The 24,866-nt window shown below is 40.0% G+C and overlaps 1 protein-coding gene across 1 annotated transcript; it reads left to right on the top strand.

Moving 5' to 3' along the window:
• The first annotated feature begins 1,356 nt into the window (after window positions 1–1,356).
• LOC131572125 (protein NPAT) lies at window positions 1,357–24,523 on the top strand. Its single transcript, XM_058825084.1, has 18 exons — window positions 1,357–1,500; window positions 4,550–4,668; window positions 6,296–6,356; window positions 7,811–7,883; window positions 8,357–8,400; window positions 9,112–9,345; window positions 9,855–9,939; window positions 10,966–11,098; window positions 11,606–11,697; window positions 11,781–11,868; window positions 13,560–13,656; window positions 14,091–14,222; window positions 14,963–16,657; window positions 17,883–17,998; window positions 18,092–18,200; window positions 19,257–19,314; window positions 21,333–22,494; window positions 23,213–24,523. Exons 1-18 carry the CDS (start codon window positions 1,464–1,466, stop codon window positions 23,288–23,290), a joined length of 4,413 nt encoding a protein of 1,470 aa, XP_058681067.1. The 5' UTR covers window positions 1,357–1,463; the 3' UTR covers window positions 23,291–24,523.
• Window positions 24,524–24,866: the final 343 nt, after the last annotated feature.

Here is a 24,866-nt window from a genome sequence, read left to right as displayed (position 1 = left end):
CCTTGCAGTACATAAAATTGTGATGCTGCAGATCACAACCATGTCACTCTATTTAACTGCCATGCTTCTACTTTTACACCCTTAAAGCAGACCCAAGAGAAACCCTGTTTGGAAAAGACAGATCACAGAAGCTGGAAGTAACTCCCAACACATACTGCTGCTGTAATAAGCAAGGGAGAACAGGCGTTCATGATGCACAGCACTGCATCTTGAGTGCTTACATGAGAATATAAAAATAGCTATTTAATTAAGTAAAACTTTAAATATCTACTGTCTTAGACTGCATTTATTTCCTTTATTTCCTATTTCATTACTTCCTATTTCCTTGGCTTCAATCAAGATCAGGCTGGAGCTAAGTACAAACAGAGATTTGGTGACTGATAGATGTGTATGAAAAATATAGATTGGAATTACACTGTATTTACACATTTGAAGTGTGAAGGCTGCCTGTACTGTACAACTGTACTTATTTAAATTAAGTGCTCTTTTACTAACTCCAAGAACCATGGAATATCCTGAGTTGGAAGGGACACACAAGGACCCCCGAAGACCAATTCCTGGCCCTGTGCAGGACACAAGAATCACACCATATGCCTGGAAGTGTTTCCAAACAGCTCTTGCATTCCGGAAAGTTGGCGCTGTGAGCTTTTCCCTGGGAGCATGTGCCAATGCTCAACTACTCTCTGTCCCTCTCTGTCCCTCTGGTGGTTGGGCACTGGAACAAAACATAACCCAACCCAGCAGAGCCGATGTTTTTGCTGGAAATGAAACAGAAAGAAACTTGCTGAACACCAGTGGCTTCTTGCGCTTGGTCGAAAACTGTGGCAACAGGGGTAGGGCCTGGGCACTCACGAAGGCAGCCCCCTCGACCTACTGGCATTTCAACAGCCATAACAAAAGCAGTGAAAAATTCCCAAGAATGAATCCACTACTTCTCTTCCTGGCTACACAGTTTTCTAACTACCACATGGCGGCCACTTTCACGCGCTACATGACCGACCCAGGGGAATGCAGGCGACCGAATACCGTGAAGGGCGAAGAGAGGAGCTGGCTGAGGCGCTGCGAGGTGCCTCGGCACAGGCAGACCCGCAGCGCCGAGCGGCGGCTCCGGTCCCCGGCAACCCCGGGCCGCCGCCCCCCGCGCCGGCGCCCGCGGCCCGCGAGCCGCCCCTCAGCACCCGCTGCCGGGGCCGCGGCCGCCCCGCCCGGGCCCGGCCCCTCACCTCGGCCGGGGCGCACGCAGCCCCGCTCCCGGCGGCGCGGCGCGGAGCCGAGCGGGGCTCACGTGTGGAAGCAGCGGCTGCGGGCGGACCTGGAAGCGGATGAGCGGCCGCGGCGGGTTCCGGCGGAAGGGGCCGGGCGCGGCGCTGGCTGGCGGAGTTTCCGCGCCTTCGCCTGGGTGGCGGGGCGGCCGGCTGCGCTCGGGGAGCTGCGCCCGCCCGTGCCCCGCTCCGCCTCGGGCCATGCTGCTGCCGTCCGACGTGGCCCGGCTGGTGCTGGGTGAGTGAGCCGGCAGGGACGGAGGGATGCACGGGTGGGGCGCGGACCACCGGCCGCGCCGGGAGGGCTCTGCCGGGCATTGTCAGCCGCCCGAGGCGCGGCGGGACGCAGCCGGCTTCGCCCTTGGTCCTCGGCAGCGCCTCTTGGTCCCCCCAGGCTGGGATTGTCACTGCCGGGGTTCGTACCGGGCGGTCCCTGGGCTGGCCCCGCCGCTCTCCGGCCCGGCCTCTGCCGGGGAGCGGGCGCAGCTGGCTCCTGAGGGATTCGGGTGCTGAGGGACCAGGCCGCTCCCCGGCCGTGCCTTGGGCTCGGCTTCTGCACGGCTCCGGGGAAACGTGGTGGTCCCCGGTGCCCACCTGCGGACTGGGAGCTGCTGAGCGGGGCTTGAACAGTTCCTGATTTCAGGAGGAGTCCGAGGGTGACCTGAAATCCCAGGGAAGGCTGCGTTAAGGGTCAGATGGTTTTTCTTTCCGGCTGTGTTTTGCTCACCTTTGAGGGTGCACTAAAAGTTCAGGCGTGACCAGAATCTGTGGAAAGCACAGCATAAGTGCGTTCAGGACACTGGCAGCAGACAGTGATTTTTTTTAAATTACTTAATGCTTTGGATTATTTGGATCCTGTCGAAGGTGAGAGCAAATCGATGGTAAGCAAAATTTGACCTACATATTTCAGTCCCACACATAGTAAGAACCTATTGGCACAGGTTGCCAAGATTTCCTGGCAGCTTGCCCTGTGAGATTCAGTTTTCAGTTGTTCACAGTTTTTTAAAATCCAAAGCCATTACTCTCTTTTTCAGTGTTCCCCCACCACAATTTCTTTTTAAATACTACCTGAAACGCTATTTGCTATTGTCTTGAGAAAATAGGCTAGTAAGAGATGCAGTTTTTTTATTACTGTGAAGTAACAGGATTTTTAGAAGCTCTATGGACTGTAAAAGAACATTTGAATTCATACAAGTGAGATCTCTCATTGCAGTCTTCCAAACAAGATTGGTGAAATTACAAGTTTCCAGGTAGAATATTTTTCTTATGTGCTTACCAGAGACTTGAAGATGTAGTACACAATCTTGGCATCATGTACACTGAGAGTGATCCATCCTATCTTGTGTCTGTTGTGGCGTGGAGCATGCATCATGTCTGGGAAACCTCTGAGCAACCTAAGGGTGTAGAGCAGGATATTCCTTGTAACCATTTCTGTTCTCTAATAGGGATTCCTCTTCTGTGAGGCATCTCTGAATTTCAGTGGGTAAACAGACTTCCCAGTGCAGCTTTTCCATCTTTCTCCCTCAAGCTCCCCCCAAAATCTTTCTGGTGATGGGAAGGTTGATGAATATTTGTTCAAGAAACAAAGGTTAAATGTTAAGCTGAGCTCACGAACAGGAACATGCATAAGGACATTTATCTTTTCCTATTTGATAGAGTGAATGTGTCCTATGGGTTAGACGTTTCTTAAGGTAGAACAAAATATTGAAGAATTTCCATATGTTCAAAAGATACATTACTTTTTGTGCCTTTAATTTGATTTGGCAACCTTTGGGATCACATACTCCTGTGTCATTATACAGTGTGAGCACAGGCACTTTGGGCCAGCTGCAGAGGCATATTCAGCCTTTGGAATGCTTTATTACCAGGAAATTGGTGTGTGTAAAACGTACGCGAGCATTCAGCCATCCCTTGTGATACTGTAGTAGCAGGTTCAAGAAAGAGAAATTGCAGCTTGTTGTGTTGGTGTTGAGGTGAGTTTGATTGTAAGAGCAGCCATACCAGCACAGATCAGAGCTCCACCGAGCCTCATACCCCATCTACCCTGGACAACAGGGAGGTATCATTGTGTTTATGAGAAATACACATTCAGCCACTTGTGGCTTGAGATTTTTCTAGAAAAATGTAATTGAAAGATTAAATAAGATATTCCTTATCCATCCCACTAATGTTTTCTGTCAGATAGGCCTGCTCATACATTGTGATTAAATTCACAGTGGTTATTCCCAGGCTGTGTTTAACTTTCAAGTTTGCCTACTTGTTGAAGACTTGAACAAGGCTTGCATGTTGGAAAGACTATTTGTTTTCTTCAGCTGTATTCAGATCTGCTGAAAGATACTTGTTTTCTTTTAAACTTAAAGGGTGCATTTTTTTCATGAGCTGAGGTAGACCATTTTGGGGGTCCATTGAAATAGATAATGTATATGTCCTGCATTGTTTAACTAGGCACATGGTTTATCTTTCCCTTAAAACATTCCATGCTAAGCTCTGCTAAGAGCAAGAAAGAAGAAACCTTTTCTTTGTGGGTCTTTGTTCTAAAATCCTTCATTAGGATTGGTCCATTTCTGTCTTTTAGTGTTTAAGGTGTTTGAAGATTAAAGCAGGGTATATTGATTAAAGCAGAATATATTTGATGAGGAACGGAATTTTGGAAAAAACTTTGTCAGTGCATTTCCTGTGCTGATAATTACTGAGTCTTAGGGTGTAGAGAGCACAATTTGCATCTAGTACATCTATCCTAAATGAAAATTACTGTAAGTGAGGAGGGGAAAAAACCTTTTTCTGTTACTAGTTTTTGTAAAATGCCAGTATTTTTAATCTTATCCATTGTTGAAGCAGCTGTACAGGTTTTACCTCTTTTCAAACAGTACAACGTTTGGAGAATTACTCTCATAGCAATGCATTTTATTAACAAAATGTTGTAGATTTCTGGTGGAGTATCAAGTAGGGTGGTTCAGCCCATATGAGGGTTTGTTTGTCAGCCTTCTGAGCCAAGAACTTCTATTTTCTTGTGTGTACTAAAGATAGACCAAAATTTGTTCATATTGCCTCACTTTCAATCTTGAATACTTTGTAAATACAGTGTAATTCCAATCTTTATTTTTTGCTCTTCTGGGTTTTAACTGTTAAATATCTGATAGGAACTTAGGTATTTTCAAAATAACATAACTTTTCTTTTCTTACATATAAATTTTTATCTGATTGTTCTAACACTGTATCCAGCTTTGATGCCTATTGAGCAGAAGTAATGAATGAAATGGCAAAGTTTTCTATCTGATTTGTTGCAGGCTACTTGCAACAGGAAAATCTTCAAGCTACCTGCCATCAGTTTATTCTGGAAAGCTCAGATTTGAAAGAATATGCAGAGCACTGTACAGAAGATGGTTTTATTCCAGCCTGCTTGCTGGTGAGTTTGTATTTGCAAAGCAGAAAGTTATATTGTTTTGCATCCATGGAAAACAATATTGGGGATTTCTCACTGTAACAATTAATTCTCAAATGTTGCTTAAACTGTTTGATATTTGATTTGTTTAGTGTTTTTCATCCTATGATATTAGCAGTTATTTGGTTTCCAGTATTTAAGCTTACTAAGAAACATTTAAACGTTTAAGTGTGAAATATGCAAACTGAATTTGCAAATTGGTTTCAGCATATTATGCTTAGTCTGCATTACAGCTTTGAGGTTGATTTATGGAAGGGTGTTCTTACAAGGGTTTTATTGATTTTAAGGCTGCTTTTGTAATTTACTGAAGATCACTTTCCTGTTCTAGACATGGCAGCCAATAATGTTCCATTTCAGGTACATTGTAAATATTTAGGTAAGGCACCTCAGATTTGCCTGAGTCTGCCAAACTTTATTGACAAAAACTGTGTTCAGCCTCTCTGTTCAGTATCATATCCATTGTTCTGAGTGAAAGGCAGAATTTTGGGTGTGCATGAATAGTGTGAAGCTACATCTGTAGATACATGTGTAGGGCTAGAGCATAATTAGATAGTTTGCATTTTAAACAAATATACAAAATGGAATTTTTACTACACTGTGCAAATTACAGGGTTTAGGTATTGCTGTGTATCAAACTTTTAGTGTTTATGTGTGTGTCCTGTTCATGTTTTCTGTTTCATTCTTCTAGTATGTTAGTTAATTTCATGGTCTGGGACTTTGTCCAGTATTCAAAATTTGTGGAAGTTTTTTCTGAGATCCAAGGTGCACTTTCTTGATGCACCTTTTCAAAACAGACTGTTGAATTTATTTCATTTACAAGTGTTCAGTCATCTGTACTTTGGTGTTAGGGAGCTGAGAACCAAGCTGTGGCCATCAAAAATTAGAAAACCTAAATGTAGATAGGTTATCCAGATTAATAAAGCTTTTTTATAATCATCCTTTTCACAGCAGAAATGTTTTTCTATTATTCACATCAAAGTGATATCATAGTATGTAAGACAGAATTCTTACTGCAGCTCAAATACTTGCAATGAAGGGCTCTATTTGTCATGTCTTGTAGAGTTCCCACTAGTAAACAAGAGAGGAAGGTACAGACAGCATAGTGGTAACTTTAAAAATTTAATTATCTTTGTGTAAGCTAAAATTACAGGACAAGTAAACATGATAAGAAGGTTAATTCTGTGTGACTGTTAAAAATTTGGCTTCAGACAGAGGTTCCTTCACATTTGCATCTTAGTGCATGTTCTTTTCTACAATGATATGTACTCATTAGTTACTGCTCATCAGTAAGAGACTAATGAGCATCATGCTGTTCATCATCTACTTTTCATGGGTTTATTCCATAATAAAAAAGGTCAGTGAAGGTCAGACAGCTCTAACTACCAGTGTTGTGCCTTGAGATAGAGTACTTCACATTTTGGGTACATAAGAGGATTTTAATCCATTGATGGCTCTCTCCCAAGTGCAGTCCCTGGTACTGAGGGTCAGCATGGTGTAGAGTGCTAAAGAACTCGTTAAATATGATGTGCTACAGTAGATGAAGCAGAAGTTTTTAGTGAAAATTCTAAGATCAGTTGTTTTCTTTTTCCAGTCGCTGTGTGGAAAAAACTTGACAACTATTCTTAATGAATATGTAGCCATGAAAACAAAAGGTAAGCCTTCAGAATGAGGTGTTGTTTTATTTTTATTTATCTCTTGTGACCTCCTTGAGGAAGAGGTGTATGGTCTAAGAGTAATCCCCCATTTAGGCTACAATTTGAAGGTTACCAAATTACACAGCCAACAGCCACTAGATCTAGTGAGGAAAAGTAATTGATTATCTTAGTTTGCATGTGCTAGCATATAGTTTCACTTCAATTGTGAGCATTTTTATATCTCAAAAGCATAGAGATATAATAAAATGTGCAAAATGTATGGGTTTATGCTTATGAAATTATACTGTTTATTGTTTGTACTATCAATAGGAGGGGGGGAGGTGCTTATCTCTCAGGTGACCAGCAACAGAATGAGAGAAAAGTGAAATGCTGTGTCAGGAGAAGTTCAAATTGGATCTTAGGAAAGGGTTCTTCACTGAGAGAGTGGTCAGACACTGGAACAGGCTACCCAAGGAAGTGCTCATGGCACTGAGCCCTGTCAGAGTTCAAGGAGAATCTGGACAATGCTTTCAGTCACATAGTTTGGAGTTAGGTAGCCCAGTGGGGAGCAGGGAGTTGGGCTCAATCATCCTTGTGGATCCCTTCTAACCTAAGGTATTGTGATTCCATGAAATAATCAGGAGGAGTCCTATGGTGTAACATATATCTTATCTTGTTTTTAAGATTAACTAAAATAGTTTCAGAACTACTTAATATTTTGTATGAATACTGCAGGCAGAGCTAAAGCATTTGCCGGTTTTTAAATTAGTTATCAAGCCTATGAATGTTTCCAAATCTTAGAGGTCTTTGATATCTGTTGTATTATCATATTTTAATGGTGCTTGGTATTAAAAATTATACATGGAACATTTCTGAACATTTTTTTCCTTTCACACTATCTTTGACAGAAATGGTAACTAAAACACACATGTACTTCCTTCAAAATGCTTTGTACTTGGCATCTTGAAAAATTTAGTAAATTGAACTGTTTACTTATCTTTTCCATCACACTTCTAATGTTCTGTGCTTCAGAAAGACCAAATGTTTTTACCTGTTTGGGTCATATCATAAAATAAACTATTACTTTTAAAGGCCTGTCTGCCAGGTTATGATATTCAAAGGCACAAAAGTGACTTGGGAATATGAATGCCATTTCCAGAAGTGAGTTGGAGGGGTTAGCATGGGTTAGGTTAGCATGTGTTTGCTGAGGAGTCAACACCATGTGCAAATTCCAAGAATTATAGTCATTAATTCAGTTTCATCAAGGCTTCTAAACCAGAACTGTATCCATATCAATCTGAATTCTTTAAATTAGGAGTTAGGACTCTCTAACTAATAGAATATTAAGAAGGCAACTAGGCATCTAAAGTTAGATGATGTCTGAAACACTCCATAATAATTATTTTGTGATTTTACTTTTCTCTCAGCATATATTGGTTTTGGGCATCGGTTTGTTTTGTGGTTTATTTCAGAAACAACAAATGAGGTTCCAGCAATGATGTCATCTCTGTGGAAAAAATTAGACTATACACTTTCTCAGATCAGGTAATGTAGTGTTGAAATGAAGAAAGTAATATTTCATTCTGAGAGTCCCTGTGTTGACTAACTCCCCTTATCATTGTATGAGAGTGGTTTAACTCTCTGTTTCCTTTTAGAGACAGTGAGAAAGATGGGTATGTTAGAGCTGATAGTTGAGCAGACATTTCAAGATTTTAAGGAGGGGCTAGCAAATAAGGACGGCATTAGTGTAAGCATGTGATCTTCTTGTAGTAAAACAATATACTATGACTCATTTAGAATCTGATATCTTTGTGGTTACTTGATCAAAAATGAAACAGTAAGCTGTACTTGAAGGATCTGTGATGATTGTTGGAAAGAATAAAAAGAGCAATCAATGGGTTTTTCGGAAGGAATTTGTGGTTAGGATCAGAGTGACATTAATCACGAGATAGGTAGTGTCACACTGTGTATGTAGCTGAGTGCTTCCATTCATTTCTGTCACTTGCTTTATTTTTTAGGAGCATGCAGAATTCAGATTTCAGATTTTCTTCTAACCAGAGGAGTAAGTAACTGAGTCAATTCCATGGGATCAGTAGGTTTTATGTTAATTACCTCTTTTGGCAAAAAATAGGGGCCTTCTGCAGCTGTCAGTAATGCCTGTCTGTTGTCTTCATTTGGGTCTGTGAAATACTTTAATGATCAGGAAAGGAAAATAAGAAAAGCTGAGCTTTTTGCAAGGGGCATAAATTCTCTATTATAGCATTTTCTCTGCTAAAAAAAAAAACTTTTTTGGAAGTTTCCATGGTTAAAAGGTTTAAAAACTGCTGTTTCACTCCTGAAACTGCTGACTTAATTTGTGGTTCATAGATGAACTAAAACTGTAGCTGGTTTAATTATAATGTGGTTGGATTTCTGTAGGAGAGGAACATAAAAACATTACAGTCTTGTAGCATTTGTTATATATACAAACATATATCCAACTAAAATATAAAAACACACTTTTGTATCTAAAGTTGTTTCTTTCATTACAAAAGCTGAAAATGTGCTGTCAACAAAGAAAAATTGGTTTACTTAAAAATAAGTTGTTCTCTGTAGCATTTGTACTGTATAAGAAAAGTGTGTGTGAGATACAGATAGTGATTGTTCCCAGATTTGAGATTCACTGGATTGGGTGGTGTTCCATTGTTTGGATTTTTTAAACAAATTTTGTGTGAATATCAGCAATTTTTAAAAATTCCTTTATCTTGTGTTTTCATCTTGTCTTTATTTCCAGTACGTACAAGAAGTGGAATTGTAGAAATGAAAAGACAGAGAATGCTTCAGCAGTCAGCTCCTGCAAACTCAGGACTGTTGTCAGTAGCCCATCAGTCAGGGCAGCAGAATTCCTCTTCTTCTGTTGTACCTCCTCAAGCAATTCACAGGCCAGCAATAAATCAAAGTATGCCACAGGCAAGACTGAGTACACTGTTTGTGAACCAGTCACAAGCTCAAGAAAACAAGATCAACAGTAAGTTGCAAAAAGTTTTGAACCTTATTTTTCTGTGAAAAATCTATGGCTATCAATGGAAGTTTACTAAAATTAGGGCTAAACATCTTCCACCAAAAAGTTCCAGAAAATTCATGCTTTGTTCTCCAGCTCTCCAGACTGGTTCAGGTGATTAAAAGAAAATAAGTGCCCAAAAGAGAGAGGGCTCTTGCATACTTGCTTGCCAATGTGAGTTCAGAAATCAGAAGTGCATTAATTTGTGGTTATTCTGTTCTGTGCTCTCATCCTCACCCAAATAACTTGTTTCATCAGATAGGGATGATCCACATTAAGTGGATGTCTGGTTCAGGATATGTTTTAAAGGACTGGTCCTCATTTCCATGATAATACCAAATTCTTCTGTATGACTTTCCAGGAATTGATTAGAACATAGTAAGCAACATGTAGATCATGTAGTGCTTTAGCAGTGTCACTGGAGAAGGTGTTTGCATCATGACTTCTATTTTTGTTTGTTTTTTCCCTCTATAAAGCAGGAGGTCTCATACACATTCAAGTTCCAACATCACAAGAACGAAAGCTTCATTCAAACTTGCTTTCTCCAGGAAGGCGAAAAAGGTAAACAGGGATGTCTGCTTGGTTTTGGGTGGTTTTCTTGCTTAATTGTTTAGAAATTAGACAGTGTTCTAACCTTTAGTGTAAGTTTTCTTTAGTGGTGGAGTGTTTCAAATGTAAGATCTGCTGAGGTGGGCCAGTGTTTGTTTGTTGTTGAGGAAAGGAAGTCAAAGAGCTTAACAGTAGGCTGATAGGAGGCTTCTTTGGGTACACACTGTCTTTACTCCCCTACTAGACTTAGGCAAATAATCTTGGAGCTGAGACTTGGTGTTCCTTCCAAAATGCCCTTTTCAATTAATTATTAAAATTCTTAATATTGATAAAAATGTGCATTTAACTTCATAAAACTATTGAGTTGGGTAAATTTCGTCAGAAAAATATTAATATTTGCACTAGAAGTTGTGTGAAAAACTTCTTTTATACTAGTTTTGTATTTTTTATTCTCTGATTCAGATGTCCATTTTTCCCCAAGTCTTTCCTAATCTGTCTTGATTTTTTTAAATGTAATTTTAGTGCCCCTGCTGATAGATGTTTTCAGAAGAGCCTACACTGTCTCCTATAAAAACATTACTTTTCCTATTTATCAACTAAATTTCTACGGAACTTAAGATTTGTTTTCTTCTTTGAAAATAAGTGCTCCTTGAGAAGTCTTTGTTTTCAGTGGTAATGCCCAAATCTGATTGTGAGTTGCAGTTAATTAGGATCCATTAACTGATACCACCAGTTAGAGTAACAGGTAGTGGAGGGGCAGTAAATGCTGAATAGTGGGCATGGAATTCAGTTTGCCATTGAGCTGTTTACCTACAATCTCTAAATTTATAACTTCTCTAAAGGCAGACACAATAGATGCATAAGAGATAGTAAAACAGGTACCAGCTTTTACTGCATTTTCAATATGTACTTAATTTTCTAGTGATTAAGATCTTTTGTTTGCTAAAGAGAAAGAGAAGCACCTGATTTACTCACCATTAGGTCTACTGTTTGCAATTTTCTCATAAACTGTGTCATAAATTGCCTGGAATGTTTCAGTGAATCTCAGAAGAGGAAAAACATTGCAACATCTGGACCTCTTTCAGCAGCTAGAAGTTCTCAGGACTCTGAAGAAGCAGTAGTAGAAAAAGAAAGTGAGCCCCTAGAAGAATTAATTGATGGTAACTTCCCAGTGAGTATATGCCTACAGAAGGTATTTACACTTAAGAAACAAAGTCAAACTCAAGAGAACTAATCTTTAACATGTTGTTCTTCCTGTTTTTTACAGAAATTACATTTAAAAGATAAATGTATTGGTTTGTATTTGAACTAGCTCTTGTGTGTACTAAATTCATAAAGTTGACATGGCTATGTAGAGTTTTGTTTTTCTTGGTTTATTTGCTTTGCTAAGATACCTGTAGGCTGTCAGAATACAGTAATTCTTCAGAGAATGGAAACCAGAAGGCACATTAAGCCTTGCTGTCCTTCGGGGGAGTAGAAGCACAGGAATGTTTTGGGTTGATTTTTGTAGCAATGTAATGCAGTCACAGATGACTCTCTGTTATAAAAGTCTTCTCTCTTTGAATTGATTTTTAAATTATTTTTTACTGGTTAGTCAGAAAATTTCTTCTGATGTTTTTTGCTCCTTTTCTTGTGATGTTAAAAATAGAAACCTGACCACTTCAAAACTGTTTTCCAGCAACTGGTTATTGAAAATGCCAGAGAAAAGATCCTGAGCAGCAAATCTCTTCAGGAGAAGCTCGCTGAAAACATTAACAAAATCCTGGGGAGGTAATAAAAGGGACCTCTAAACTTAATATGTATTCTTATTAAAATTGTTTTTGACTTTTGAACTAATGATGTACGTGTTGCAGTGATGGCAGTGTTGCTCAGGCCCCTAAACAGACAGACAGTGGTCTCACAGAACAGGAGACTTCAATTGATGAAATCCTTGGACTTCAGGTAGGTGTAGATTGCCCTGATCACATTGTTTTTAGGCCCAGGCATGTGAGAATGATGGACCTATGCTGAACCTCTGACATCTGAGGATATTTTCTCCTCTTCCTATCCTTTCTTTTCTTGTTTCTGTTTGCAGCACAGCTGAGCCTCCCTGATGCTCCCCTCTGTGCAGGGGCAGCTCCCCTTGCAGAGGTGTGAACTCTGACCTTGTGTGGTGCAGGGCAGGTTCAGGGAGCTGAGCTGGCAGCACACTGGTGTTCTGCAGGAGCTCGTTTTGTGCCAGTTTAGCATTCTGAATTCATTCCCATGCCTGTCCAAGGCAGCAGAAGCATGCAGCAGGGTTGAAGCCGAGAGTGGGATTGATTCTGTCAGTAATTAGCTGGTCACCCTACACTCAGACTGGATTTAAGAACTGCCTGCCTCTCACTCAATCTTTCATACCAGTAATTGGCTACCAGCTTCTGACTGGGGATCTAATCAATAGCCTTAAAGAAAAAAAAAAAATTTAAAATACCTTGCTGTCTCCAAATACATTTAATCTGGTCTGATTTTGTGATTTACTCCAAGATAACCATGAATCATTTAGTATAGCAAGAGAAATTATTTTTTGAGCCTAAATAATGATACTTTTTCTTCAAATTTTGTATTTTCTTGCTTTTGATGGAAATGTGTGTTCTGCTTCTACAAACTAAACATAATTATAGTGTTCTCTCTTAATTTTTCTGTATGTCTCAAGCTGGCAATCATAGAATTAAAAAAGACTTCTAATGAGAGAAATTTCATAGCCTTCATGAGAAAGACAGGAGAGAGGCAGTTCCCTGCTTATGAAGTAGAGGTGTCTGGTTTATAAATGCTATTCTTCTGTTGCTTGGTGATTTTAGGTCAGTTGTCAAAATACAGAGCTACAAAGCTGTATTCACTCTTCTGAGCAGAAATAAAGCAGCTTCTTGGTTTGGTTAGAGCTCCTGAGACAAAATCAAGGATATGACGTGGAATATCCACCCTTAAAGGTGGAGATATGTATCAAAGGTTGGAGAGTGCTTAGAGGGTCTCCAGAAAGGCAGGAGAACTTTGTATTTAATCGCTTGAGTATGTATTGGATACTCATTTTATTCCTGGGCTGCCACAGAACAAGAATCAGGAACCTTAGAGCACTGTCCCATGTAGCTGTGCTTTCCAAAATGCCTTCCAAAAGAAGTAGTTGGAGGCTGTAACATAGAACATGTAATTGGCATATGAAATAAAACTTCCATTTGCTTAGTGTTGGCTTCTAGATATATAATATATTCAAACTTAAGAAATTAGGATTAATTTGGGGATTTTTTTAAACCAGTGGTTTGTTGGTACAGGCTCACAGCATCTATACCACATGCATAAGCTTCCAGTGTAGCCTGAGATTTAGTCCTTCTTTTTGGTTAGTGGTGGCCATTATTTGGAGAATACTCCAGTACACACATGGTGGGGGTGATGTCTGACAGACATATTTGGGTTTTGGAGAACCTCATTTCTTCAACTTCAGTCACTAAGATTTTTGAAATCTCTGGCAGAAATGTTCCCAGCATTATTCTTTTTGTTTCTGTGCTGAGCAGAAGTAATAGAACTAAAAACAACCTGCAAAGAAAACGCTTCTTGTCTATTTTTCTTTTTAAGCTGTGGAAGTAACTAACTGTTCTGTATCTCGTGTCTTTTCTCAGGGTGAAATTCACATGTCAGAAGAGGCTATCCAGGACATTCTGGAGCAGACAGAATCAGATCCAGATTTCCAGGCTCTGTTTGACTGCTTTGATTATGGTAGGCTACATTGTACTCACTTGTGCTGTTACTGTAAAGCATCCTGAATGATGCGCTTTCCCAAGCATTGCTTGACAAAGTGAAGGAATTCAGCAGGCCTCTTGCCAGAGAAATGACATTGGTATGCCTTAATACAGAATCAGATTCTTAGATACATTTATACACAGCTATAAAGTTGTGTGTAAGTGCAGCATTTTTCTGTGGCTGATATTCTGGGTTTGTGCTGGCTCAGTGATTATTTTCTTGCTTTTTTTTAGACACTCCAGCTCTGCAGGATGATAGTTTATACTTGTTTGCTGTTGTAAAATTTTCAGGGGTATCCTCACATGAACCATAAGGAGATCTTTACACTCTGGTTCATTTAAAAGGTAGTGATGACATACATGTAGAAAATTACATATTTAACCATTTTTCATGCTTTATTTTGAAAATAGGAAAGAGCAAGGTAAACAAGAACTTACCTGGTGGTATTTCTGGTCGGAATGGAGTGGAGAACGAAATCCTGGTGGCTGAGGATAGCCTGGAAACATTTGGAAGTTCTTTAGGAACAGAAGAAACTAACAGATGTATGGTTTTGTTTTGATTTTTTTTCCCCTCTAAGATTTCTCTGTTAACTTTTCATTATGAAAATATTTTCAGACAATTTGTTAATTTCGGAATTTTATTTTTTCACTGGTAATATCCATGTGGACTTCTACGTTGTGTGAACATACAGATACACTTGGCCTGTTACAAAGTTTCAATCTATTACATTTGACAGTAATCCCATCAGTGTACTTTAAAATTGTGCAAGCAGGATGTCAATAAATGGATACTTTGCAGTGTCTGTTGGGGAACACATAAAGAGAATATTTTACACCTAACCATATTAATCTTTTATCTCTATTCTGTAATGTATCTGTTAATTAATACACAAAAAGAGTCTTACTCTGGACAAAGGGGATGTTACTTTGTCTCCACCATTCTTAACAATAGTTCATGAGTAGCAGGTATTTAGTGAAAGTATATGAGCAGTAGAGCCAAGAGGTTTTTATCATGAGATGGTTTTTGTGCTTCTGGAAATCTGATGTAGTGACCTGAGATATTTACATGTGTGTACTTACTACTAATGTGCAAACTGATTTTCCAGATTATCTAGTTTATGTATGTTTTTTATATATATTCCACTCAACTTGAATGTAAGGATGAGTAACATTATTCCCACTTAGTTTCATAGGAAATAGTTTTCCATTGAACTGATAGTTATTTCTAAAATGTTCTAAAAGGATCATCTGATTATGGAACTGGTTTATTCTGTCTTTTGCAGGTGATAATTCTAGAGAACCACTATCCTGTAAAGGCTTTCAGTTAGGAGAAGCATCATGTACCTTGAAGACCAACATTAATGATGATGATATGGCTAAGAAAAGTCCAGCCAGTGAACAGCTGCATGGAAACTGTAGACCAAGGAAGCAGACTGAAGAACTTACAGCCATTACCCCTGAACATATCAGAGAGCATGAAATTGCTTTTGACTCGGTGTCTGATTTGACTGAACCTAACAAGAGACCAAGTTCTGACAGCAAATGTAACGAACAGTGTGCAGACACTTACATTACAAAAGAGTCATCTACATTAGTATCTGAAAGTGAGAGTGCTATGGAAATTGAAAAAGGCCCACTAAGTGATAGTTCTCAAAGTAGTCCTAATTTAGAATACGTTCATTCTGGTACTCCACAGATTCCTTTGATTTCAGTGGCAGAGGATACTATAGCTGGTGAAAACAAAACTGACTCAGGAAGTAAATGTCCATTATCACCAGATACATCACTGTCTGAAAAAAGACTTCCTGGAAGCCCTTCTGATGGGGGCCCTGGCCACAGTGCACTGCTGAGAAAAAACAACTCCTCCATTTCTAGCCCACTGGCAGATGTAGGAAATGAACAGACTGTAACCAGTGATCCAGATGCCTTGCCTGGTGTTTCAGAGGAGAACTCCAGCCACCCCTCTAACCATCAGGACCAGAGCACACAGGCAGACTGTGCTGCGGGATCTGTGGTGGACATCACAGATCTTGACAAAACAGAGCTGCAGCTTGAAGTTGTTGATACATCTAACAAAACTTACTCAAGTGATCAGCATACACTTGATAAGCCTTGTAAGAAAGATTTTAACCTCCCTTCAGAACTGCCAAACACAGAGGGAACACAAGGGGAGATGCAAGAACCTTCATCTTCTACAAAAGTAGACACTGATAGTTTATATTTCTCATCTGGTAATAATGCATGTACAGACATTTCTGTAGTATCCACTGAAAACAATCTTACTACCTCTGAAATATGCCACTCTCCTCTCCCTGAAACTGCATCCTCAGCAGAGGAGTCAGGTACTGAGGCCAAAAGTATAAGCAGTGTATCTTCTAGTAGTCAACCAATGGATGTTGATCCTTCTAATATAATGTCCCTCAAGATCATCATCAGTGATGATCCCTTTATTGCATCAGACACAGAGTTAAATAATGCTGTTTCCAGCATCACAGGAGAAAATTTGCCTACTATAATATTGTCATCTCCAGCCAAATCCCCAGCCAAAACCCCAGGCCTGCCCAAATGTCTGACTTCAGAAGACACAGAAAAAAATGTGGATTCAGCTCTGGCAGAGCAGAATCTTCTCGTGCTTAGACCTAAGGATCCTGTGGTGACCTCGGTTAACACTCAGAATGAAGACTGCTCTGGCTTTTCAGTTGCAAGTTCAACTCATCTTTCCAATGAAGGGGGATTTATACAGTTGATGCCAGCCACGAGCACAGCTTTTGGGAATTCCAGCAACCTTTACATAGCCACGTGTATGACTGATCCAGCAGCCTTGGGTGCAGCTGTAACACCATCAAATGTGGTTGTATTGCCTGGCAGTTCTATGCCCCTGGCCTCCCAAGCTCCAGCTGTACAGCAGTTGCGGACTCCTCCTAGATCCAGCAATACATTTCCAGCAAATCAGACTGTCTCCCCAAACTTCCCACAGGGTAATCTCATTATTAGAAAAGTACTGAAAATGTGGTGTTTGTTATTTTTGTTTTTCCACTAAGTAAACATTGAAAGTAAAAGGATTTTTAAATTGCTCTGTCTGCCACTTGGAAATATCCAGGAGTTACTTTTTTTTTAGTATATTAGTTGCTAGTAGAAATGAAATAAAACTACCTCTATGAGAAGTCATTGATCAGGCTACTTTGAATAAAAAAAAAAGCTTCATATTTCAGAAGCTGAACTGATACAATTTTAGCAGCATTAGATGTAGTAAACATATTTTGGTTTACATTGGAAAGGATTCCATTACTTTGGCTAAATAAAACAGGTTTTTATTTTAATAAGATTCCAGTTATAAGTGCAATGCTCTATGTTATAGGTATCCATATTTTGTGTAGATAACTGGGTAGATGTATCTATTCCTTCCCAAGTCACTTTCTTGGTTTTGTTTGATATTTCAAAACCTAGTCTGCATTAGAAGTATATTTAAGTAAACATGAAAGTGTAACATTATTTCTTTCCATGATTTAATATCTATACAAGCGTTTTTATTACTACAGCAATAAACATCTTGAGTGCTTTTTGAAATGAAAAAACAGCTATAAACCAGCTGTAATCACCACATTTAGATTTCTTTCAAAAACTATGAACTTTTTTGCAGTTACCTTTGAATTTCTATGTGTAGTCATTTAATTGAGGACAGAGACCAGTACATGCAAGGTCTTAGGGTGACAGCCTTTTCTGCCATTTGATTTCTTTATGTAACTCTTACCTTCAATGCTTTTGTCATAGAGAGAGGAACAGTTTCCTTTCACTTTTGAAAATATTCTTCCACTTTTCAGTTAATGTGCCAGGATAGTTTCCATATTTTATAATTCCCATATATCTGGCAGCTAAATATGATATTTAATGTTACTTTTACTGTTTTTTATAAATCACTTTAATTTAAAGTTTAAATGTTAAGATAGGTTTATCATACTTTATTTTGAGCTACCTCTTACAAAGGAAAACAGACTTTAACTAAAGAATGCCTTATAAACTAAAAATAAAACTGGTGCTTACCCTGTTTTCTAGTAGTGATCTATAGCAAAGGACAGTGAAGTTTTTGTAAAAATCCAGAGCTGTTCTTGCCACGGGTTTTGACCACAATAATTTTAAGAAGCTTTTCTTTTTACTGAAGTATTTTTAGTTTCTGTACAATTTTAACACTTTGGTATTTTTTAGGTTCTGCCATTATAATTGCATCTCCAGTGCAGCCAGTTTTGCAAGGAATGGTGGGAATGATACCTCTCTCTGTAGTAGGACAGAATGGAAATACGTTCTCAGCACCTGCCTGCCAGGTAGCACATCACAAATAAAGATTTTCAAGATTAAAGCTGCAGTGATAAGAAGTGCTTTGGTAAATTGTAATAGGATATTTTGATTCTTTCAAGGTTCTTCACATGCCTGTGGCTAATCCAGTGTGCAATGGAAGTGTCCCAAAGCTTCCCATCCCTCCCAAATCACAGAAGATTCCTGGAGCAAGAAACAGGAATACTACAGGTGCCTGCCTTGCGTTCTTGAGAGGGGCAGAAGAAAAGCAGAGGGTTCTAAGGACAAGTCAGTTCTAAGTAAAAAAAAGTTTTATAAATATCTCTGCTTCTGTTCCTGGCGGCTGCTGGGCTGTCATGAGAGAGGTCTGTACCTCCAGTTAGTGACTCTTGTTTGGTCAGTTTACAGAGAACTTCCAACATATGACATAATTCCAGTTTTTGTATCAAGCTTATTTCCAAAATGTAATGTTTCAAGGCTCTCAGGCAGTTTTAGAAGTTTACTTTTCTTTATGTTTCTGGTTATTTTTCATCTTGTTGGTTTTAAGTAGTTTACTGCTGCCATTGGAACCAAGCCACATAGTAATGAAGATATTAGAAGAGTCAGCAGTTCTAAAATTTTATTAATGAAAAATATTTATTAGAAGTGTTGGATGTTTATATAAAAAATACACTCTACTACCTGTTCTCCTTTTGCCCTTTCAGGCATATGCTTCTGTATATTCTTTTCATTGCGACCTTGCTTCTTTAAATTGTTAATTGTAACAAGACTGGAGTTATGTTCCTTTCTCAGTGTTGAAAAGGGGTAAAGAAAAATAATTGAAAATAGAAACATGGAGTTATAAGGAAAACTTGTGCTTTAGTTTATGTGCCTTTCTTAAAAAGAGTAGGCTTGCACATAAAAATGAAAATAGAATGAAATTTCAAATTAAGATAAAATCTAGGATTGTATCGTTGCTTGCATTCTGGTTTGCTGATAGATAGCTGAGGGTTCCCTGAGTTAATTTCCTGCTATGTGGAAATCCCCACTGTGCATTTTGAAGTCCAGGGTAGTTTGTTTTGTCTTGCCAGGGCTGTGCGTTATCCAAGTGTAGGCAGCAAGCTTCTTCTTTGTTCTTAGTTGGGGACCTTTGCTGGTCTACTAATTAGTGAAGTTTGAAGTTACAATATACTGTGGAGTTTGTTGCTGGGTTTTTCTTTATTGGTTCTCTGTCAGGTGAAATGTCATTGCACTAAAACAGTGAAATTATTTACCTATCATTCATTAACACTTCATCTCTTGTTCCAGGAAAACTGGTACCAAATGTAGCTGAGCCTTTGAGCCATGCAAATCCTCGAACACAGAGGTCAGTAGTGCTAAGTATTGAAACTTGCTTTCTTTTTCTTGTTGTGAATTTTTCTATCCAGTAGAAAAAGTGGTGAAGACAGGAGCTTTTTTTAGTAGTGGCATAAGCAGTACCCCCTTTCTTGCTGCCTGTCTGCTAGGAGTATCCATACAGATGTGTGCTGGGACTGTGCTAGAATTGTCTCGTCAATGTTTCTGTGTTAATTTTGTACAGCTTTGTCTTCATTGTCTCCTGTCTCAATTGTCAAATAAAAATTGTTTGAGCAGAGTCTAAGCTAGGAGAATTGCCTGTTACATATACTGGGAGATTTAAATGACTAAAACCTTTGTTTCTTCTTTTCACATGAGTGGTACTCATGGTTTTGTAGTGTAGTCTCATTCTCTTTGACCTCCAGTAGAGATCCAGTAGAGTGTATAAGATTGGGTTCTGCATCTGTATTTCAGCTGTATAGATTAGAACTCTGCTTGATCATTTAAAAATGAGAACTGAATGCAAGGTGAGGACAACGGCATGCTAACTTTATGTTGATGAGAATAACTTAATTTCTTGGGGTAGGCACTAGTTTTCTGTTGGGCAAATGAGAGAAGGCAGCAAGGCTGCAGTAGTAACTCTCCTCACCATTAATGGACTTCTGAAAGAAAAGGATTTTGGAATGAGCAAAACAGTGTAGGTGCTGATCAGAAGCTCAGTTTAAATATAAGAGGTGAAATGATCTTTTATTGGAAAAATATCACATACTTAACAAAACTACCTCTTTAGAACTCACTTAAAATGTTGGAAAAGTGGAGATAAAATAGGACCATTAAAGTCAACTTATTAAAAAATCCCAAGCATACATCAAGTTATACCATATACCTGCATGCAAAAAGTACTGATTTAAAAAAAAAAACACAGAAGCAAGATCTTGGATAATACCACTTCAGTAATTCAGCTTTCTGTTATCTTTAATTGATCTCTAGATGTATGTTTTGCATAGCAAAGAGAGCAAAATCTTCCCTGCAAAGAGGTGTAATTTCTTATTTCCACTTTCTATCCTCTGTCTCATCTCAAATTTCATGGAAATACAACAAGCTGCTACCACTCAGACCTTTTCTGCCATTTCAAAGGTACCAAGTTAGCATCCCAAAAACTTGACTTTTCCTCTTAGAAATCATAGAGGGAGGTGTGCAGGGAGATGCAGCATAAGCCAGGCAGAGGGCACAGACAGAACAGTGGCATGAGCTGACAGAGCAGAAGCATTTTTCTTTCCACAGTGCAGTGGTGGCTTTTTCACATGATGGGGCAGGTTGTCAGGTGGAGACCACACCCCAGGCACTTTGGATGTTGTTGTCCAGATGCCCACCAGAAGCTTTTTGTCCTGCTCAGTGTCCCCCCATGCACAGCAAGTGCATAGGGAAGAGTACAAGGCACACGTGATTACATTGTCCAATATATTCTGGCAGCCTCTTAGGAATTTCAGCTCCAAGGATCCCAGAGCCATAAGTAGTATTCTGGGAGGGGCTGTCCTGTCATGAATGCACTCAGTTTCTTTTTGAAGTCAAGTAAACTACCAATATCCCAAGGTAAAAAAGTTCCCAGGTTTAGTTACATGCAGTGTTCAGTGTCCTTGTTGTGTTTTGAACCTAATGCCAGTGTTATTTCATGCCCTTAGTTTTTCTACTGGAAGAAAAGCAGCAGATAGTGTCCTTTTTGTGAGCTTCCTTCAGAGCTCTGTTGCATTTCCCCTCTGTGATCTCTCTTCCCAGGCTGAAGAGCCCCAGCCTACCTAATTGTTCAGTGTGCAGACTCTGTTTGATACCTTTTTGCCAAGAAAGCCTTCTCTGAGCTTTCTGCAGTTGTCATTCCTTACTCTTGGTCTTTATAAAAGATAAAGTACGTGTATTTTATTGTTGATCAAATACTTGTATTTAGGCTGGAGAGAGCTTTTCAGAGGGATGGGTGGGGACTTTCAGCCAGCAGAAGTTAACTTGCCTAGTAAGAATAAACACATCAGTGAAATGTTTTCATCTCGTTTTCAGGGCTGGAAATTGCGACAAGCTTACCAGTGCGGAGGCAGGAAGGAAAGTGGAAGAGAGCTTACCTGTTGCACCAGCAGAGAGCACAAGCTCAAATCCCAGACAGAGTGAGAGTCACAGGAGAGTGCTTTGCTTTGATAATGTCCTACCTACTCCAGGAGGAAGCACCCAAATTCAGCCTCCTAAGAGCTCATCCCAGAAAGAAAGAAACGAAAGCCCTTCATTTGCTGTTGACTCTGCGTGTTCCTCTGCTAAGGCACAGGTACCAAAGAGAGACAAAGACAAAACATTGCCCAGAATTCTGTGTAGGCCAGAAGTTGGCAGCAACAGAGGTGCATCTGCAAAGGAGCCACAGCCCGAGTGGAAGGCGGCAGCTGCAGGGCTTTCATTAGATCCCTTCCACAAGACGACAGCAAACAAAGAAAATGAGCTACGAAGGGACACTGATGAAAAGCAGAAGAACCAGGACACTGCCAAACTCTCAAACGGCCAACAGAGCGTTGCCTTATGGAATGAGAAGACAGTTGCTTCGGTACAAGAGCTGAACAAAAAGCAGGGGTCGCTGTCAACTGGGGCTGGCAGCTGCAAATCGTCGGTGTCTGTGGCGTTGTCCTCAAAAGAGCCCAAGCGAGAAGCTGCGAAAGTTTCCGGCCAAGGTCTGGGCCTGTCCAGCCCCTTTGGCAAGCAGTGTGTGGAGATGCTGCAGGACATCCAGTGGCAGAGCCCCGCTGCCAAGACCGCCGAGAACGGAGAGCTGCCGGTGCCCCGCACGCCGTCCGGAGTCGGGGACAGGCACACGGAGGACACGACGGACAGCGTGCGCACGCCCACGTGCCGGCGCTTCGCGGAGGAGAGCGGCACGCCGCGCATCATGGTGCCGCCCGCCACGCCCGACCTGCCCGCCTGCAGCCCCGCCAGCGAGACGGGCAGCGAGAACAGCGTCAGCATGGCCGCGCACACCCTCATGATCCTGTCGCGCGCCGCCATCGCCAGGACGAGCACCGCCACCCCCCTCAAGGACAACACCCAGCAGCTCAGGGCTCTCAGGAGCACCGTCAAGAAAAGGAAACCCGAGGACTTGAATGAGGGCGAGAGAAATTCCCGTTCTGCAAATAGAAAAGAGCTTCAGAGCTCTCCAACACCATGCAAAAAAAAGAAAATCAAGGCAAGTACAAACATCTACTTCTTCCAGTTAAAATTCTAAATATGTATTAGGTATCTTTGTGTGTACTGTTTGTAATGGAAGGGTTCAGAGATGCTATTGCAAATCCCTGGCATCCTATTTAGACTTTTTCAGTTTTTCCAACTTTGCCTCTTGAGCGTACTCTGAACTAAGCTTGAAGATTGGTTTAGTCTTCAGATACATACAAGTGACTCCTACTAACTCTCTAAATAGACACAAATGACAATTACGTTATTTCTCCTAAAACATGAATGAGTTTCTAAATTCCAAGTTTTTAGGTGGAATGTAGGAATTAAGCCAAAGTCCAAGTAGGCCTTACTAGAATTCATGCTGCTCTTGCATCCTTCTTTAGTACCATTGGATTTGAGGATTTAAAGGCAAATAGCCAAGGTGTGAGACACAAAAAGGTGTCTTTGCATGTAAATAACCAAAAAGCAGTATAACTTTATAATTCCCATACTTCTAGCATGCTCCTGAAACACTGAGCCTGGAAAATGCTCTATTTCATAGAGGGGGGCACATGGGAAGGGCACATGGCAGTGTCTTGAGTTCTGGGGCAGATTTGTGCAGGAACAGATTTGTGCAGGAATGGGTGGGTGGGTGGGTGGATGGGTGGATGGATGAGGAAGAATGCTTGCCAACTCTTCAGTTCTCCTAGATTCGTTGTATTTAACACAGTTGTTACTTTCCTCTCCTACAGAAAAAGAAGCTCCCAAATTCTTTTCCAGCAGGAATGGATGTGGACAAGTTCTTGTTGTCTTTGCATTACGATGAATGAATAAAAAGAAGTTGAAGTGAGGCCATCTGAAGCTCAGTGGAGCAGTGCTGAGGTTTTGCATGGGAAGAGAAGCTAACTCTAAAGGGCAAGTTGCACTTTCAGTGCACTGAAGTTTCACTTTATAGCAAAGTCGTGCTGATTCTGAAGCAGGTTGCAAAGTGTAAATATAATTGAGTTGGTATATGTTTATTTTTGAAAAAGCACTTGCATAATTATAGAGCCATTTAAATTGCAAAACTGTAAATTTGTGTAAATGAAATGTAAGAAAGATTGTACATTTCCTGTTAGACCACGTTGTCTGTGTTCTGCTGCTTTCTCTACTTACCCCTCTGAAGCACTCAGCCAGTCTGTGAAAAGGTGGTGTTTGTCACTCACCACTCTAAGATGGGGCAGCTACCTTGGCCACTTCTCATTGTTTTGTTGAATCTGAAAGGGACTTAAATATTCAGCTCTTAACTGGCCTATTCAGCTCTAACTGTGCTCACACTCTGTTGTTTCATCACTGTCAAGCCCATGTTGTAAGGCTTTGAACAAAATAACAAAAATAACAATAGCTAACCATAAGGCCAGTAAAACCTCAAAAAGCATTTCTCATCTGGTGGAGCTTTTTCCCAGCCACTCATTCAGAAAAGAACTTTAATTTGTACAGGCCTTCTCTGTTTACAGTACTTGCTGCTGAATGTCATTCAAATGCAAAAGCTGTTTTTAAGCAACATATTTTTTGTGTGGGGTCATGCCTCAGTATGAATACTTCAACTGAAGCAACAGCTAAACAAGAATTACAGTGTGTTCTAATGCAAAAGTCAGTTCCCTCACCTTTCATTTGTACTGCTGAGAAATTACATTATCTAACTCTTAAATTTTTAGCCAGACATGGAAGGATTTGCATCTCATTTTTCTGTTTAACATAGAGGTTGTCATAGCTATTACACAAACTCTCCAAAAGGGGTGCAGGAGGAGCTCAGCCTACATTTGGCTGAATGAGCACACCTTTCTCCAAAACTACAGAATTTTCTTTACTGGTATTTCTTCTTGTTCTCAAATTGTTGACATCTTTTAAAAAAAAAATTGCAAGTTTTCTTGAAAGAGATCTGTACAGCAACAGGGCAATGTTTCAGATACAATACAAGGATTCCTAAGGAACCAAGATTATGCAGTAGATGTTTATATTAAACCCATCCAGTGACTAAATACTGCATAGCATTTACAGCTTGAATAAATATTTTTGTTTGATAAAAAGTTGTGTGTCTTGATTAATTTTTTAAATTCCCCTAAGCAGCTTTGCAGATACTGAATAGAAAAGTCCTGATGGTAGTTGTTTTTGAAGATGAAGAGTCCAGTATTAAACACTAAGTTCTAATTGCAATTGTCAGAGGGACTAGGGCAGGCAAGCACCAAAACTGTCTCTAAGCAGAAAATGCTTAATAGTGATTAATAGAAAATTAATTTGCTGTTTGAGACCAAAGGGCCATCCACTACCCACCATAATGTTTCAGCTCAGGCACTCTGGTTCTAATGAAGATGTGAATTATCCGTTCACTTTCATAAGAAATCAGTATCTTCACTACCAAGCTCC

Source organism: Ammospiza caudacuta, chromosome 2 (assembly GCF_027887145.1).
Source record: "Ammospiza caudacuta isolate bAmmCau1 chromosome 2, bAmmCau1.pri, whole genome shotgun sequence".
NCBI lineage: Eukaryota > Metazoa > Chordata > Aves > Passeriformes > Passerellidae > Ammospiza > Ammospiza caudacuta.
Note: the sequence above shows the minus strand (reverse complement) of the source record. Positions and strands in the feature narration are given on the sequence as shown.